General features: G+C 38.1%; 1 protein-coding gene across 7 annotated transcripts in view; it reads right to left on the reverse strand.

Annotated features, from left to right (window-relative positions):
- Positions 1-18,059, reverse strand: part of VRK2 (VRK serine/threonine kinase 2) — a 101,249-nt gene that overhangs the window by 8,305 nt on the left and 74,885 nt on the right. For all 7 annotated transcript variants that reach the window (XM_066378221.1, XM_066378219.1, XM_066378218.1 and 4 more), the window contains exons 10-13: positions 16,065-16,120; positions 12,226-12,392; positions 10,271-10,321; positions 5,634-5,795 (exon numbers count right to left, since the gene is read on the reverse strand). In XM_066378221.1, the coding sequence (XP_066234318.1) occupies positions 5,634-5,795; positions 10,271-10,321; positions 12,226-12,392; positions 16,065-16,120 (436 nt within the window). The remainder of the gene's footprint in view (positions 1-5,633; positions 5,796-10,270; positions 10,322-12,225; positions 12,393-16,064; positions 16,121-18,059) is intronic.

An 18,059-nucleotide genomic window follows, 5' to 3' on the forward strand; every position in this document is an offset into this window, starting at 1 on the left:
TACCTGAAAGTAATACAGGTTGAGTAAAAGTAGGTTTACAGTTATATGAAAAAGTTTATTCTTATATTATCTATTAATTATTGTATTATTTTCCACTGGAGCCACTATAAACCTACTTCTGTTGTCAACTATAATTGAAAAATTAAAAAAAAAAATGTAACAGTATTAAATCTGTGTTTACCTAACAGAACATCAAAATCCAAGAAGCAAAAACTCATAGACCGAAAGGAAAAAAAGAGATGAATCCACAATTACAGTCGAGGATTTAAAAACTCTTTCTCATTTAGTGATAAAACAGAAGGGTAAAATAAAGCAAAACAGTAAGGACACAGAAGACTTGAACAACACTATCAAACAATTTAACATTAATAAAACAGTAGAGCCCAAACTTCAGAAAATACACTCTTTACAAATACACAAGGAATATTTACCAACTTGGGCCTTCTGAGAAATAAAAACAAGTTTCAATGAATTTTAAAGGACTGTAATAATACAGGAAATGTCTCATTACAACAGAGTTAGTCAGAAATCAGTAACAAAAAGATAACCCCCAAATCTCAAAAATGTTTAGGGACTAAATAATGTACTTCTAAATAGTCCATGGGTCAAAGAATAAGCAAGGGGAATCAGGAAATATATTTAACTGAACAAAAATGAAAACACAACATGTCAAAATTTGTGGAATACAGCTAAAGCATTTTATAGCTTTATATTTTAGTAAAGAAAAGAGGCTTAAAATCAATGACTCGAGCTTTCACTTCATGAAGCGTGAAAGAACAAAAGCAAAATAAGTAGAAGGAAGGAAATGACAAAGAATGGATATTAGGGTAATAGTGATAGAAATAAGATCGGTAATAGATAAATCAACAAATCCAAACTTGGGTTATTTTAAGAGACCAGTACAAATAACAGGCATCTAGCTAGATTATTGAGAAAAGAAAAAAGAAACTAAGTTACTCTTATCAGGAATAAAAGAGGGACATCAATATGGATATTGAAGGTGTTATAACAGTAAGAGAATATCATGAATTATATATTGCTGACAAATTTAACTTAGATGAGGTAGAGAAATTCCTTGGAAGATGAAATTTACCAAAACGGACATGAAAAGAAAATCTGATGATCATACTATTATAGAGAGCAAATTCATAATTTACTATTTTCCTAAAACAAAAATAGGCCCAGTTGGTTTTCTTACTAAACTCTATTAAACATTTATGAAAGACTAATCTTACTAAGACATTTTCCAAAACTATACTTCCAACTCATAAAATTAAACCATATAAGTATATTAAGAGAAAAGTTAATTATAGACCAGTATCTCATCAATATTAAAAATCCTTAATGGAATAATATGAACTGACTTTAGTATGACATCATATGACTAAATAGGGTATATTCCAGATATAAAAGGTTGATTTAACATTCAAAACTCAATGTAATTCTTTATACCAGTAAAGGAGAAAAATCATGATCATCTCAGTAGATCCATAAAAAGCATTTAATAACCTACTGAATGACTTAAATTTATTTTCAACAAACTATAAAAACTATGAAATTTCCTCAGCCTGATAAAGGGCATTTAGGAAGAACCTACAGCTAACATATTACTTACTGGTGAAAGAATGAATGGTTTCTCCATAAGGTCAGGAACAAAAGCATGGATGCTCACTCTCACTACTTCTACTATTCATGTAGTATTATAGGTCCTGGCAGGTGTAACAGCTATGTCAAAAATAAATGAAAGGCATACACATTGGAAAGGAAGAAGTAAAACTCTATTCATTGACAACATGATTAACTATATAGAAAAATCCTAAGAATCTACAAAATAACTACTAGAACTAATAAGTGAATTTAGGAAGATCCAAAGACACAAGGTCAATATACAAAATAAGTTATATTTCTATATACAAGCAAAAATAACTTTTTTTATCTGAAATTGAAATTTTTTTGAATTTGAAAAAATTTTAAATGCCATTTACAATAGGATCAAAATCAAAACTTTTAAAGATAACTTGAATGGAAGATGTGTAAGATAGCTATGCTGAAAACTATAACTGCAGAGAGAAATGAAGCTCTATATAAATGGAGAGAAGTAGCAGGTCCGTGCATTGGAGAACTCAATGTTGGGATTGCAGTTCCCCCTTAATTGATATTTAAATTTAGTGTAGTCCCTATCAAAATCCCATTGTGCTTGTTAGTGGAAATTTACAAGCTGGTTCTTAAATTTTAGGGAGGGGACCAGGACCTAATCTGGCCAAGCCATTTCTGAAGAATAGAAAGGGCTGAAAAACTTATTCTACCTAATTTCAGAAATTACTGTGAAGCTGCAATAATTGATGCAAAGTGGTATTGATGTAAGGACAAACAGAATGATAAAGAGTCCAGAAACAGACCCAGAGCTAAACAAACAGTCAGCTGAATTTTGAAAAAGTCTCCCAAGAAATTTCATTAGGAAAAGGAAAATATTTTTAACAAATGGCGCTGAGACAACTAGCTTTCTATCTAGAAAAACAAACCTCAACTCCTATCTCACACATACACAATAACTGACTTGAGATGGTTCATAGACCCAAACATGAAAGCTAAACCAATAAGCCTGTAAAAAAATTATATATTTATATATAGCATATATAGCAAAATGACTCTGTGACCTTGAAGTAGACAAAGGTTTCTTCGGTTTCTTACAGAAAAAAAATTGTAAAGAAAAACACTGGTTAATTGAACTTCAAATAAAAATAACAAATAGCTTCTGTTTATCACAGACACTATTAAGTAAATGAATAGGCAAACTACATACCAAGAAGAATATATCCACAGTACAGATATTGGACAGGAGACTTATATGTGAAAAATACGAAGAATTCTTATAACTCACTACAGAAGATATATGAATGGGCAAGTTAGCACATGAAAAGGTGCTCAAAATTATTAGTCATCAGGTAAATGATCATTAGAATCATCATGAGATACTAATATACACAGGTTGGAACAGCTAAAATGAAAAAGACTGACAACACCAAAGCAATGGGAAGGACGTGCAATGGCTGCCACTCTTGTGCATTACTGGCAGAAGTATAAAATGGGAACCACTTGTCAGCTTTTGTAAAGTTGAATATGTATCTGCTCTATGACGCAGCATTTCCAACTCTGGGGAGAAACAAAAAGGATCCGTAGAAAGACTTGTGTCAGAATGTTTACAGCAATCGTACTTGTGATGGCTAAAGCCAGGGGCAGCCCAGGTGTCCGTTAATAAGAGAATGGATATGTGAATTATGGCGTAGTTATACAATGGAATACTACACAATAACAGAACAAATTACTAATACGTGCAACAATATGAATAAATGTCATAAATCATGCTGAGTGAAAGAAGCCAGGCACAGAAGAGTGCACAGTGTATGGCTACATGGATGTGAAATTCTAGAACAGGCAAAAGTAATCTAGTGATGAGAATCAGAATACCAAAACAGTGGTTGTCTCTGAGGGAAAGGGACTGCCTGAGAAAGGGAACAAACAACTTTCTGCAGCGATAAAATCTATGCACACATATCACATTGCCTGCCCAATTTAAATGAATCAGTTTCTTCACTTGGAATCTGGAATCAGTATTTTTAAAGCCCTGCCCCACTCCCATACAAGGGTAATTCTGATGCACAGTAAGGATTGAAACAGAGCACTCAAGAATCTCTACTTCAGCCCTGGCCAGATAGCTCAATTGGTCAGAGTGTCATCCTGACATGACAAAGTTCCAAGTTTGGTCCCCAGTCAGGGCACATGCAAGAATCAACTAATAAATGCTTAAATAAGTGGAACACATCAGTGTTTTTCTCTCTCTCTCTCTCTCTAAAATATCTAAATTTTTTTTTTAAAAAGAATATTTTTGTCACCAAGCAATATTTGTCTTTAGAAACTATAAAATATGACTATTTGAAATAGAGTCCTTTACAATTTAAAAATTGATGCTACTGTTATTTTGTAGCAAAATAAATGCCAAGGATTCTTATTAGTCTGGAAAAAGCATCTCTCTCTGGATAAACTTGTACGCTTTACTGGCTAGACAAGACATGCCTAACTAGTATGCTTCTAATTTTTGCCTTGCCTGCCAAGAAGCTCGGAGCCAAATTCAGCGCTCAGTTTCGTGATTAACATCCCAGCTGCCTGATACACCAACTTGGGGGGTGAGGGTGGTAATTAGAGGTGGGGGCATTAAATTCTATTGCACACTGTAAACTCAAATCATTTTGGGAAAATGATGGTGTATAAACCATATAAAATATTGGCCTTTCTGAAAAATAATATTTTTCACTGCAGATATAAATACATTGTATGCTTCTTCTTGTCAAAAGGGTTAGATTAGAAAAAAACTTGTTTGCTGGGTGAGTCATTTGCTAAAAGTGAGCCACTATCCAACCAAATGATCAAATGAGGTAAAAAATACATTTTAAAATCCAACCATATTAACAGAGAAACACTTCACTTATATTTGATTATAAAGGTTAGACTGGAGGAACTAATGTAGAAGTATAGAGTATGTTAAGAGTACCAAATGGATCATAGATGGCATAAAACATTGACATGGCCCTGGCCGGTTGGCTCAGTGGCAGAGTGTCAGCCTGGCATATGGATATCCTGGGTTCAATTCCCGGTCAGGGCACAGAGGAGAGGCACCCATCTGCCCCTCCACCCCTCGCTGCTCTCTCTCTTCCCCTCTTGCAGCCATGGCTCGATTAGAGCGAGTTGGCACGGGGCACTGAGGATGGCTCCATGGCCTCTGCCTCAAGCGCTAAGAGCTGGGTTGCCCTGGCCGGTTGGCTCAGTGGTAGAGCGTCGGCCTGGTGTGCAGAAGTCCCAGGTTTGATTCCTGGCCAGGGCACACAGGAGAAGCACCCATCTGCTTCTCCACCCCTCCCCCTCTTCTTCCTCTGTGTCTCTCTCTTCCCCTCCCTCAGCCGAGGCTCCATTGGAGCAAAGATGGCCCGGGCGCTGGGGATGGCTCCTTGGCCTCTGCCCCAGGCGCTAGAGTGGCTCTGGTCGCGACAGAGCGACGCCCCCGGAGGGGCGGAGCATCGCCCCCTGGTGGGCAGAGTGTCGCCCCCTGGTGGGCATGTCGGGTGGAACCCGGTCGGGCGCATGCGGGAGTCTGTCTGACTGTCTCTCCCCGTTTCCAGCTTCAGAGAAATACAAGGAAAAAAAAAATTAAAAAAAAAAAAAAGAGCTGGGTTGCTGTGCAATGGAGCAATGCCCCAGATGGGCAGAGCATCACCCCCTAGTGGGCTTGCCAGGTGGATCCCAGCTGGGGCACATACGGGAGTCTGTCTCTGCCTCCCCTCCTCTCACTGAATAAAAAAATAATAATAAAATCAAAATAAAAAAAAAATGGACACGCACTTCATTAAATTCTTAGGCTAAGGGAAGAAATCAGATCCGTAAGCAAATGTGCTCACTGTCATTCTGTTTCTATGATAACTGGCTTTAATTTTATCTGCTGAATAGGACATTTTCTGTCCCTTTTCATTAAACAAAAGCATACAACCTTGGCCCTCAGGAGAAAATAAAACGTCTTTATTCCCAAAGGGCGTATTCTAATATAGTATTAAGGGGGAAACAAAAACAAAAAAACCTCTCACCTGAGCTGTTTCACTGTTAAGCAATCCAGTCAGCTTCTCCTCTTGCTGCACTTTTCTCCGTGTGGCATAGGATACAGCACCTCCCTCACTGTGGACATTTTTTTCTATTAACCTATTTTGTGTCTGATTGACTTGTTTTGTGGCAGCCTTTTGGGAATCAACCTGTTGATACAGAGTAAGTAACAATCTTTTAATGAAAACTTTTGACATGTAAAAAAATACCTTTATGTACAGATTCTTTAAAATTTTAAACTTGCCAAAGTTTGAGAAAAAGGAAGAAATAGGAAACCAATGAATGGACGTTACAGAAAAAAATGTAGTTGGCAAGATCCTGACCCTTTCTCATCAGTAGGACAAGACCAATTAAAATTAGCGTCTCTGTTGTGCACTCTTTAGAAATTATCTCTACAGATAACTTGCTCACTGAAAACAGCATTTTTATAGAAAGCTGTCACATTTTAGAACTGCCCATGAATTCATTATTAACCTTTGCTGGGAGTGGATCCAGCATATTTTTATACTTTAAATTCTTATTAATTAGAATCTTAGTTTTATATCACTGCAGTGAGTCTAATTAATGTGAATGTTTAAAAGGAGCTCATGATGTTGCTTACTTTTTTATACAGGTAACTTAACCTTGAAGCAGATGAGTAACAGTTCCTGTCATCTAACACTGTGTACCAGTATCACAGGTTAAGTTCTACAGCAAGCTTGCGCTGTCTAAGGTTTCTTTTTCACATCATGGTGTTATCTAGGGGATGACTGACTCTTAATAACTTTGAAGCAGACAGGGAAATAGCAGGGCATATCCCTCAATATAGTTGGGAGATTGAAAGCCACAGTGAAGATCCTTATGTGAAGTATTTGTTCAGCAGCTTCATGTTTACAGCAGCTGAAAGTGCCGTCACCTTTTCCACGGGTTAAATAGGGGGCAGAAGATAGGAGCAGTACAAGGGGAAATAATGGAGTAGCCAGTGCCAAAACAGAGAATGAATTACACTGGCTGGGCAAGCAGAGCCTTAATTTGTAGTCTCAATTTTTAGCTTCTATTGCCAAGTGCGTTCACTCCTTCCCTTTAAAATATGCTAGTATTTTGTGGCTATGTCTAAGTTGTCACAACATCATTCTTTATTCATCCCTCCTCCTGGATGCCAGCTTCTCAAAGGACAGCAAAGCCATTACCTTTCAGTAACCTGAAAATTGAAACTGTTTCCTAATCATTCATGGGTTCTTTATTTCCACCACTCAACTCTCCCCAAATGCTAGAAAGTTCATGTACGACCACCTCCAGAGCCACTCTTCTCGGTAATAAATGCTCATCATACCACTAGTATAAACAAAAAGTTTCCGAAGGCTGTTGTATACGGTTGTATTCTAATAAAACGCTGGCTTGCCAGTCATTGTGAAAACGTGTCCTATGGTATAAAGGATTAGTTGAGATACTGAGCTTTTAGTGCCTCCTACATGCTAGGCACATTCCCTACCAGTGTTTGCCCTGGGAGCCTCTGACGTACAAAGATTTGGTCTAGTAGATTCAGGTGTCTGTGAGGCTGGATTGGCTGTCAGGTAGCTGGATGGTTAGTCTGTGCTGCCATGGACACTTTTACCTAATGAACAAAATGACACCCAGTTTATGCAAAACTTCTATTTCTAGGGAAAGTTTTAAAGTGATAAGAATGAGGCCCTGGCCAGTGGCTCAGTGAATAGAGGGTCGGCCTGGCATATGGACGTCTCAGGTTCAATTCCTATTCAGGGCACACATGAGAAGCAACCATCTGCTCCCCCTCCCACACCCCCTTCACCCCTTCCCACAGCCAGTGGCTCAATTGGAGCATGGCCCCAGGCACTGAGGACAGATCTGAGCATGCCAGCCTCAGGTGCTAAAAATAGCTCCATGGTGTTACTGGGTGGATCCTGGTGGGGTGCATGCAGGAGTCTGCTTCACTATCTCCCCTCCTCTCACCTAAATAAATAAATAAATGGTAAGAATAAAGTGAGATGATTAAATTTAACTCTTAATTGTGAACATAGTAAGATTTTTTCTCAAAGTTGTAAAATACTTCGGCATCCCACATAATCAAATAAAAGGATACTCTCTAAATGTTTGTCATTTTGAGAAAGTGGATTTTCAAGGTACTTTTTACTTAAATTTCCACTAGTACTTCACAGTGTTTTACAAAATCAGGAATACTTTTAGACCCTTGAAATTTATTAATTTATTCATTTATTTATTTATTTTTAATGAGGAGGGGAGACAGAGAAACAGACTTTTGCATGTGCCCTAACCAGGATCCACTTGGCAAGCCCACTAGGGGGCAATGCTCTACCTATCTGGGGCATTGCTCTGTTGCTCAGCAACCCAGCTCTTAGCACCTGAGGCAGAGACCATGGAGCCATTCTTAGCACCCGGTGCCAACTTGCTCCAATCAAGCAATGGCTGCAGGAGGGGAAGAGAGCAAGAGAGAGAAGTGAGAGGGGAAGGGGTAGAGAAGCTGATATGCACTTATCTTGTGTGCTCTGATGGGAAATCGAACCCTGGACATACACACGCCAGGCTGACGCTCTACCATTGAGACAACTAGACCCCTAAAATGTGATATGCTACCCTGGCTGGATTAGCTTGGTTGGTTTTAGCCTCATTCTGATGCCCCAGGGTTGCTGGTCCGATCCCCGGTCAGGTCACATACAGAAACAGATCAATGTTTTTGTCTATCTCTACCTCTCTCTCTAAAATCAATAATATAAATTTAAAAAATATTTAATATGCCAAAATGTGTTTAGAAACAAGAATTTATATTCTACTTTTCTCATATACAGAAAATAAACCTGAAGACAAGTTTATAGATTTTGTTCATTAAAGCTCAAGAAAGAATTTTGTAAACTTTTAAGTTCAGTACAAAGATTACTACTACTAATAATATATACTTCTCACAAAAATTAGGGGATATTTTATTGCTTCATATTCATTTTGAAATATCCCCTATTTTTTTTTTTGTGAGCAGTATATTTACCCCTAGATTTGCTGTGGGAACCTCCAATTTAGGGTGAATGTAGGAACGAACTTATACTATGTGAAATGTGGCTCAGCTTAGACAGTTGAACTCTGACCTAGTAAAGCATTTAGGAAGGGTGGATGGCGAATTATGCTCAGGTAGCTATACTATTAAAATATGGATTCAGGTATTACCTTAAGGAAGGGGGTACGATAAACTGATGAAAGGATCCAACCAGATCTGGTTGTTGAAGCAACAACTTATTCAATGCCTGAACTGGGACTTCAGTAATGCTGGTTTTCAATTTGGCTTTCACGTTCTCATCTGGGAATTCTAGAGCTTTAGCTCACCTCAGTAAGCATTCTTACTGAAATATGGTTTCCTTCAGTGAATTTTGGACACTACGTCCCAGTGGATGGCATAAATAGACTGTGGTCACGCTGATGATAGATTCCTCTAATTTGTCAGTGCTACCTCAGGAGCCGACAGAACTAGTAGGGAGTGATTTCAGTTATATACACCGTCATTTTGATTGAGGCAAATACCCCCAAAGATTTGCTGTTCCAAGAAAAAATATCAACATCCTTACTATCTTGACAAAAATTCCCAGTATAACTCCAGTAACAGTTTTTGAGGACTTAGGAAGAAGGCTCAGTTTGCAGGGAACAGTATATAATACCTACTAAGATCTAGTATTGAAAAAATACCTCATTTTTCTTTTGTAAAAATATTATGTAAAATATGATGTAAGTTTGCTGAGATGTTTACAGGGATGTGCTATTTTCTAATACCTAACCAAAATATATTTTTAAGTATTCTAAATTTAAAAGGTACAACCACCTATACTGAGGGAAATAATTTTTTTTTTTTTTTTTGTGACAGAGAGAGGGACAGATAGGGACAGACAGACAGGAAGGGAGAGAGATGAGAAACATCAATTTTTCATTGTGGCTCCTTAGTCTCCTTAGTTGTTCATTGATTGCTTTATGGTATGTGCCTTGCTGGTGGGGTGGGGGTGCCTACAGCAGAGTGAGTCATCCTTTGCTCAAGCCAGAGACCTCGGGCTCAAACCAGAGACTTTGGGCTTTAAGCCAGCAACCTATGGGCTCAAGCAAGCGACCACGGGGTCATGTCTATGATCCCATGCTCAAGCTGGTGACCCACGCTCCAGCTGGTGAGCCCACTCAAGCCGGCAACCTCGGCGTTTTAAACCTGGGTCTTCTGTATCCCAGTCTGATGCTCTATCACTGCACCACTGCCTAGTCAGTCACATTTTTAAAAATTAAACATTCATAACTTTCCTTTGAATATTGAAAGACAGAAAAATTTTATTTATCTAAATGTATATACATTTTCAGGTCCTCTGGCTTCTTTTTAAGTATCTTTGCCTAAAACATACAAGGTCAAATTTCTTTCACTAGTCTGAGAAATAGCTGCAGTGATCCATGTATAGTGTAATAAATGTTTTTAAGGGGGTTTTGAAGAGATTCTGTGACTAAAAAGAGATATATTGGGGGCCATGTGATTAATATTCATTTTGGACTACAAATCTATTGGTTATGGAGGCAGTGAGTTGCGGAAGTTCTCCCGGACTATACCGTGGGAAGGGGCAGAACAGAGGACAGCTGACATTGCCACACTTGCCTTCTGAACGCTTTCAGGTTTGGTTTTCTTCAGCATCACAATATCTGTAAACTTTAAAAATAAAAATTTAAGATAGTAAGGTTTAGCCACATATAGTGAACCTGCATTTTATGCTATATATATTAAATGTATTTGTGTACTTAAAATATTAAAGAAATTGTCATTATCCAATAAATATTGATATGCTGTGAAATATATACCCAAACCATCATACTTTCTATACAGTGAGGCTGATCATATTGTTAACAGAAATTAACTAAGGTCTTAAGGATATATATTATTCTTAGTGTTTTCTTTTTACTCACAAGTGCTCTAATAAAAAAAAGGAATAAAATATTTTTGATTGAGGCTCATTGGAAAATAATGTTTTATGTTCTATTCTCTCCATATAAAATGATTTCATTGCAACATCCTTTGAATTTGATGAAATTGAAAATTCTGGTGAATAATTAGAATTTTATATCAGAAGATACAGCTATCAGTTTTTAAAATGACTTCTTTTATATTTCAATTAAGTTTATGCAACTGAAAAACTACAAAAAAGGAAGAAACCTACTTAAATTAGTGTAGATTAAATGGTGACCATTATTGCAAGGGAAATACTTTGTCAAGAAAATGGCTCTTTGTTTTGTTGTGAAAGTGATAAAAACACAAAAGTCAATAAAACTGTTAAAGTAAGTCTCAGTAATTACCAAGATCAAAATCCAGTGGCTTTTTATTAAACATGAACTTTTGTTCTGCTTTCTGCAATACGTAAACAGTGCTGACAATTGGTTTGTGAGGCACTTGCTACAATAAAATGTAATTGTATCATGAGAGAAAGGTGACAATCAGGAGATCATGAAAAAATTACATATTCTCACTAGTAGTTAATTAGCCATGCAAAACCTCCTCAGACAGATATTCTCTTCTATTAGGAATGATTACTATGCAGGCCTACAGATGTCAATACCACAGTCGTTCAAATACTTCTTTCCCTACTAATTGAAGGTTGTAAAGCTCTGGTGTCAAGGTTTTGCTTCCAAAGAGCTAATTTATGACTAGAAGGATATTTTATGTCTTCAGTTGCAGCAGCTACAAAATTCGGCAAATCAGAACCATCTGTGCACTGATACTTGACTCACCATTCATCTAGCAGCCTATCCGTCACATTAGTTTGCATCCTGCATTCCTGGCTCATGAACACTTGTGATGATCCAAAGTTCATAAGAAATATTAAAAATGAACGGCATCCTGACCCTACCTTACTATACATGCACGAGGGGGAAAAGCCCTCCCACCTTTTTCTGTTTTACATGTGGACAGTGTCAAGGAAGAAACGGACATTGAGTTGCCTGGCCAGTGTCGTTGCTGACAGCAGTCTCAGGGTTCCCTACCCTCTTAAAAGATGTTTTTGTCCTACTCATTTTCTACTGTTTCAAGTTTAATTATTTTTTTTTCCAAATTCTATTTTTCTTAAGTTGGTGTGAGGGAGAAGACAGCAGAGTGAAGGAGGAGATTTTTTAAAAATAACTTTAAAAAAAGAATTGTTTCTATAAGCAAAATATCATACATACAAATAATAAGCTTAAATCTAAGAATATTACCATTACCACCAAATTATGGCCAAATTGGTATGCAGAAACAGAGGGAAAAAACTAAAGAAAACCCAAAGAAAAGGAGCGAACAAAGGTTCTCATGAATGAAGTCAGATTGGCCTTAATTTGCTCATATCTCTGACATCAGTGACTGCTTTCTTTAATAGTACACAATATAGACCACAGATCTGACTATTTTCCTGTAAGAAACAATACGTCAAAAGAACTTTCAACAAAATTTCTTGGAGCTGAGTTAGGGGAAATAGAAATTTAATATAATAAGCAAAAAACTGATTGTCAAACTCATTTGAACCTAAAACATTTGGAAGAAAGCTTCACAGAAGGCAATCATAAGATCTCAGGGACCACATTACTTACTTTTTGATCATTTGGAGAAGGCACATTTACACTTCCTGCTTTAGTGGAAAATTCCAGTGGGCGTAAAGGTATTCCAACCGGGTTCAGAATTTTCTTGAGCATTTGATAGTTTGGCTTTTCATCATATGCTAACTTATGAGCATATACCAAATACTGGGCTATTTCACCTGTGAAGTATTAAGTGTTTTTACATGTCATTCATAATTGGCAAGGAATGTCAAGACTGCAGGACCCTGAAAATATCTTTTTCTCTTACATACACACGCCCTGAAGAAGCTTAATGAACAATTCAGTGAAAAGCACTTGTTAAATAATATCCAAAAATGACTGAAATATACACTGACCTACAGATTTGATGAAACTGGTGATTTTCTTACACATCTTTGTTGATGTATTTCTAATTCACCAATCTTATCAAAGGAAGCAAATTTTTAAAATTCTACTTAGTGATTTTGATTTATGGGGTAGAACTACTAAGAACTACCTGAGTAATATAATAGACCAAACATGTTTTTTTAATGAAGCTTTAAAAATTTAAAAAACAATTATTACTTATTATAAACTTTCTTACTGCAAAGGAGGAAAAAAAATCATTCCAAATTTTAATTAAGGCTTTGATTTTGAGATCGTAACAGTTCATTTAGAAATGACCTTGAACTGTACATGTCCAGCCAGGGCTGACTTTAGAATCCGCCAGACCTCCCTCAAGTCGTCCATACAGAGCTAGCCCAGTGCTCAAGGCAGTCTTCCTGATCTAGTGCATAAGGATGAGAAGCTGCCACCTCTGATTTTTGCTCTGCTGTAATCTCCTGCCTATGACTAAAAGGTAACTGTCTTCCCCTAGGAAAAAAAAATTATGAACTACCAACTTTAAAATGCAAGTAGAATTAGTCACCAAAAATTACAAACATAGCAGCATTAAAACAAGTGCATTTTGCATTTTTGTTTCATGAACGTTCAATCTGAAGCCTAGAAAGAAGTGATAATACCACACTGTTTAAAAACAGGCGTGTTTTCATTTGCTTATGGTGACAGTTAGATACTTCACAAACTTGTCTTTATAAGCCTTTCCCCTTTGAAAACTTATTACTGACCCAGACCCAAGTTCTTCTTACTTTATCACCATGTTGTTTATATCCCAGGGTAGGAAAATCTGGAAAGCTTGGTGGGTTGGCAGCAGCGGCTTCCTAACCCCTCATTTCCCTCCCTGCCCACCTCCATTCAAGTGGGGAATGCAGAGAAACTGGGTTTTACTGCCCACAGGGAAAAACTCCAGAAGGAATAGTCATCTGTTTTTCCTCCCTAAAAGTCAGAGAGTGACCACTATACACCATATTGTCCACAGCTATTTTCTAGGAACATAAGGCTAATGTGACTAAAATGAGAGGTCCTGGCTCCAAGGTTTTTTATTTGTTTTTTTGTTTGGATTCCATGGCAGTTATGCGACCTACATTTTCCTGCTCTAATGTAAAAGATATACAAAATCTGTTATCAAGCATTTGATCAACCAGATTCCTATTAACTAGCAAGCGCTGTGGTTTCATCACATTTATAACACATGTTTTCAGGAGCCCTTCGGGGGCATCCAATTCCTGAAGGAACGATCAGGGAGAGCACAAAGATTAAATTACACTCACTGCTCTTTTAATATAAATATTCTGTTGTTCTTTGGGCATTTCAAGATTAGTAAGCCAAGTTTGGTATATATATTACAATTCTATTAGCCAATATATCTCAAATGGAGAACAGAGCTGAATAAGTTGGAAACACTTTTCACAAATCACTGTTGGAAGACAATGGAGGACTCCTGGCATTCCACCAACCGACAGCAGCTGCTCTGCAAACCCTTCATGGGTCGGGTTTTGAAAAAACAAGGTACCAGTGAGGTCGGAGAGGGAGAAAAAGAGCCACCTCTGTTACAAATTTATTATTATGCACCTGAACCTTAGACTTTTGTGATGAAGTCCTGGTTTAAATGTGAGCCTTTCAAGATCTGGATTTATTATATTAAGTACACTTTTTAATTTACTAGCATATTTCCAGAACCATAAAACAAAATACTTTTAGTATGCAATTATGATATTCTGGAATCATCTTCTCAAGCTAGAGAAATATTAAATATCATTGCTGACTATCATTTCAAGAGAGAGAAACTTTGCAACTATTATTACACTGAGTCAGGCACACATGCTGTAAAACTCTTGGCTGTTTTACTTCATAAAATGTCTTAGTAATAAACCTTTTGTAAATCAATTTAATTTTCCTGCTTATAATACCCACTCTAAGCGCAACCAACTAAAGAGAAATGTTCAACTTTTTGTGCTTTAGAAATAGAAATTTGCATTTTATAAAGTTATACTATAGACTCAAAAGGTTTGTATTGAAAAAGAGAAGCCTGGCCCTCCGTCCATGAATTCTTGTGTCACTCACCTCTTCTTTGAACCTAGCTCAAGCAATGGAAGTGTCATAGAATATACACTGACCCACAAGCATTTATCTTCGATAACTCTGGGCATCTGGGCTTTCTTTCTTTAATCCCAAACTGAACATTTTGTGCCCAGAGGAACAGGAGAGGTCAAGGAGATACACAATTAAAAAAACTTCTGACATCTCCTCGAGCTCCTTTTGGCTATCCTGTTGAGTACAACAACTGAATAGCTTGGTAAAAATCCCAGTAAGAATATTACCCTAAACGAAATATTGCTACTTGGACCAAGTTGCTCAGTGCAGTTACAGAAACAAAACACTTTCATCTTTCAACCCATCCTCCCAAATGAGAATCGTCTCCTGTTCACCCCCTCTGTCTGTAGAGAAGGGACAGCAGAAAATGGGAAGGCAGACTTATGGTCTTAGGAAATAGAGGTGGGAAAGCAGGTCTGATTTGTTCCTCTTTGGTTTCCTATGAAAATGAAAACTTTGGTTTCTTGTCAAAGAAGGGCTATAAATATAAGATTAGGATGATTTAACTTTTAAATTCTCAGATGGAATCTGACACTATTTGATCTTAGCTAGAGGGTCAGTGTTCATATTCACTTTTGTAAGTCAGCTAAAAGCTAACTTTCAGATTGCTTAATATAAGTAGAGAACAAGATTCACTGCTTTCTGTCCTGGGAAAAAGCAAGCCTGGCAGCCAGAGGGGGCTCTATTCTATAAGACCCTGAAACCCCGTTGTTAAACTGGTGCACAATGTGCTATGCGCTATGCATGCATTGCACGCAACAGACAGTTGGGTAATTCTGAATTGACTTATTATTTTTACTAATAATACTGTCAAAGAATTTAAAAAATAGTCTATAGTAACTTGGAAAGGAAAAACATTTAATGATATATACCTCCAAATCCCAATGTCATATGCCTTTGCCAATCCAAAATTTTGTTGCTGGCTATTCAGTCAGAGTATAACCCAGGGTTTAAACAGCATCCAAGGGTGTAATGATTTTTTTTTTAATTACTGATTGAAAGTAGTCTTTTCTTAGATCAACTTTTATCTTCTTTCAACTATATATAGAGGAACAAAGCAAGCCAACTCTAGAAATACCAGATAAAGCTGACTATTGAACCTGGGCATGATTCCCATGCTATATATCAAACAAACAAACAAAAATAAATAAATAAACAGCCCACGGAGCCTAAAAAGCTGCCCAAATACTTTTGTGTAGCACTCCTGTGTTCTAATGGCAAAAAGGATCTAAACCTCCTCTGCTCCAGCCACCCTGAGGAGTTTCCTCCCATCCCCGTGGCATGGGAGTGGGTGGATGAAACAAAAGCTACAACATGAGAGCGACAATGTGGGGACCTATAAAGCAGCTGGGGAAGGTAGAAGTTATCATTTGACTTACAGCAACTGCCTCCAGGAGCCCATTTAAGCACTGACTCAGGGAGCTCGTCCAACAGACTAAAACAAAATAGAATAATACACAGTGAATTTGTTTGCAATCCTGTTGACCCTTTGTTTTGAGTAGAAAACAAAACTCAAATTCTGTGTTGGTGAGTCACCAATACTTGGGACTTTTATTTCTTTTTTTTCACCTGCCAGTAATGGGCAAGAGGGAAAGTGGAGGTGGGGAAGTTCCCCAATTCTCATCGATCAATTTCATATCAGTCACCTAGAAACTAAGTAATGCAGAACCACAGTATAAATGCTTTAATTCAAAGTTTACACATGTAAAAATGTAGAAGTAGCAATATCTGTCATAATTTTTTCTTAAAAACAAGGAAAAATACATAGATAAAATTTTATCTTGGATTTTGAGGATATTTCTCCTCAAGTATTTACCATGGGGGAGAGAATACTTAAAATTATTTTAATTACTTAAGTATATTGTTTTCCATTGGGTAGTGTTTTTATTTGTTTTTGTATTTTTCTGAAGTGAGAAGCAGGGAGGCAGACAGACTCCCACATGTGCCCGACCGGGATCCACCTGGCATGCCCACCAGGGGGCAATACTCTGCCCATCTAGGGCATTGCTCCGTTGTGGTTGAAGCCATTCTAGTGCCTAAAGTAGAGGCCATGGAGCCATCCTCAGCACCCGGACCAACTTTGCTCCAATGGACCCTTTGCTGCAGGAGGGGATGAGGGAGCTAGAGAGAAAGGAGAGGGGAAGGGTGGAGAAGTAGATGGGTGCTTCTCCTGTGTGCCCTGCCCGGCAATCAAACCCGGGATTTCCACATGCTGGGCCGATGTTCTACTGCTGAGCCAACCGGCCAGGGCTCCATTGAGTAGTGTTTTATGCTATTCTATGATTAAACAGGTAACAAGAAATATCAAACAAAACAAAACAAAAACCATTATTCTAACAATTTCCAGTGTTTTAGACTTAACAAGTACAACTCTCTCTTTTTTTTTTTTTTGGTATTTTTCTGAAGCTGGAAATGGGGAGAGACAGTCAGACAGACTCCCGCATGCGCCCGACCGGGATCCACCCGGCACGCCCACCAGGGGCGACGCTCTGCCCACCAGGGGGCGATGCTCTGCCCCTCCAGGGCGTCGCTCTGCCACAACCAGAGCCACTCTAGTGCCTGGGGCAGAGGTCAAGGAGCCATCCCCAGCGCCCGGGCCATCTTTGCTCCAATGGAGCCTTGGCTGCGGGAGGGGAAGAGAGAGACAGAGAGGAAGGAGGGGGGTGGTGGAGAAGCAAATGGGCGCTTCTCCTGTGTGCCCTGGCCGGGAATCGAACCCCGGTCCCCCGCACGCCAGGCCGACGCTCTACCACTGAGCCAACCGGCCAGGGCCACAACTCTCTTAAGTTGCTTCAGTCACAAATATATAAACAGTCAACTAAAATTACTGATATAAATGTCTGATTCATAATTCTGGTGCAGGGAGAACTGCAACAATAAAAGCACTGATCTGGCCTGACCTGTGGTGGCGCAGTGGATAAAGCGTCGACCTGGAAATGCTGAAGTTGCCGGTTCGAAACCCTGGGCTTGCCTGGTCAAGGCACATATGGGAGTTGATGCTTCCAGCTCCTCCCCCCTTCTCTCTGTCTCTCTCTTCTCTCTCCCTCTCTCTCCTCTCTCTCTCCTCTCTAAAATGAATAAATAAAAAATTTAAAAAAAAAAAAAAAAAAAAAAAGCACTGATCTAAGATCACCCTATGTCAGGAAAATAAAAGGCATATGGGAGATATGGTATCATAGTTAAATATGCAAGCATGCCCTTATGGGAAATCCAGTGTTATGCCTTCTCAGCAATTTGAATAAATTATGATTATGTATTATACACTAAACAAAGTTTGAAAATGCCTTCAGTTTACCTTAATTATATATATACTTCATAATATACTGCTCACAAAAATTAGGGGATAATTCAAAATGAATATGAAGTGATAAAAT

The sequence above is a fragment of the Saccopteryx leptura genome, chromosome 3 (assembly GCF_036850995.1).
Source record: "Saccopteryx leptura isolate mSacLep1 chromosome 3, mSacLep1_pri_phased_curated, whole genome shotgun sequence".
NCBI lineage: Eukaryota > Metazoa > Chordata > Mammalia > Chiroptera > Emballonuridae > Saccopteryx > Saccopteryx leptura.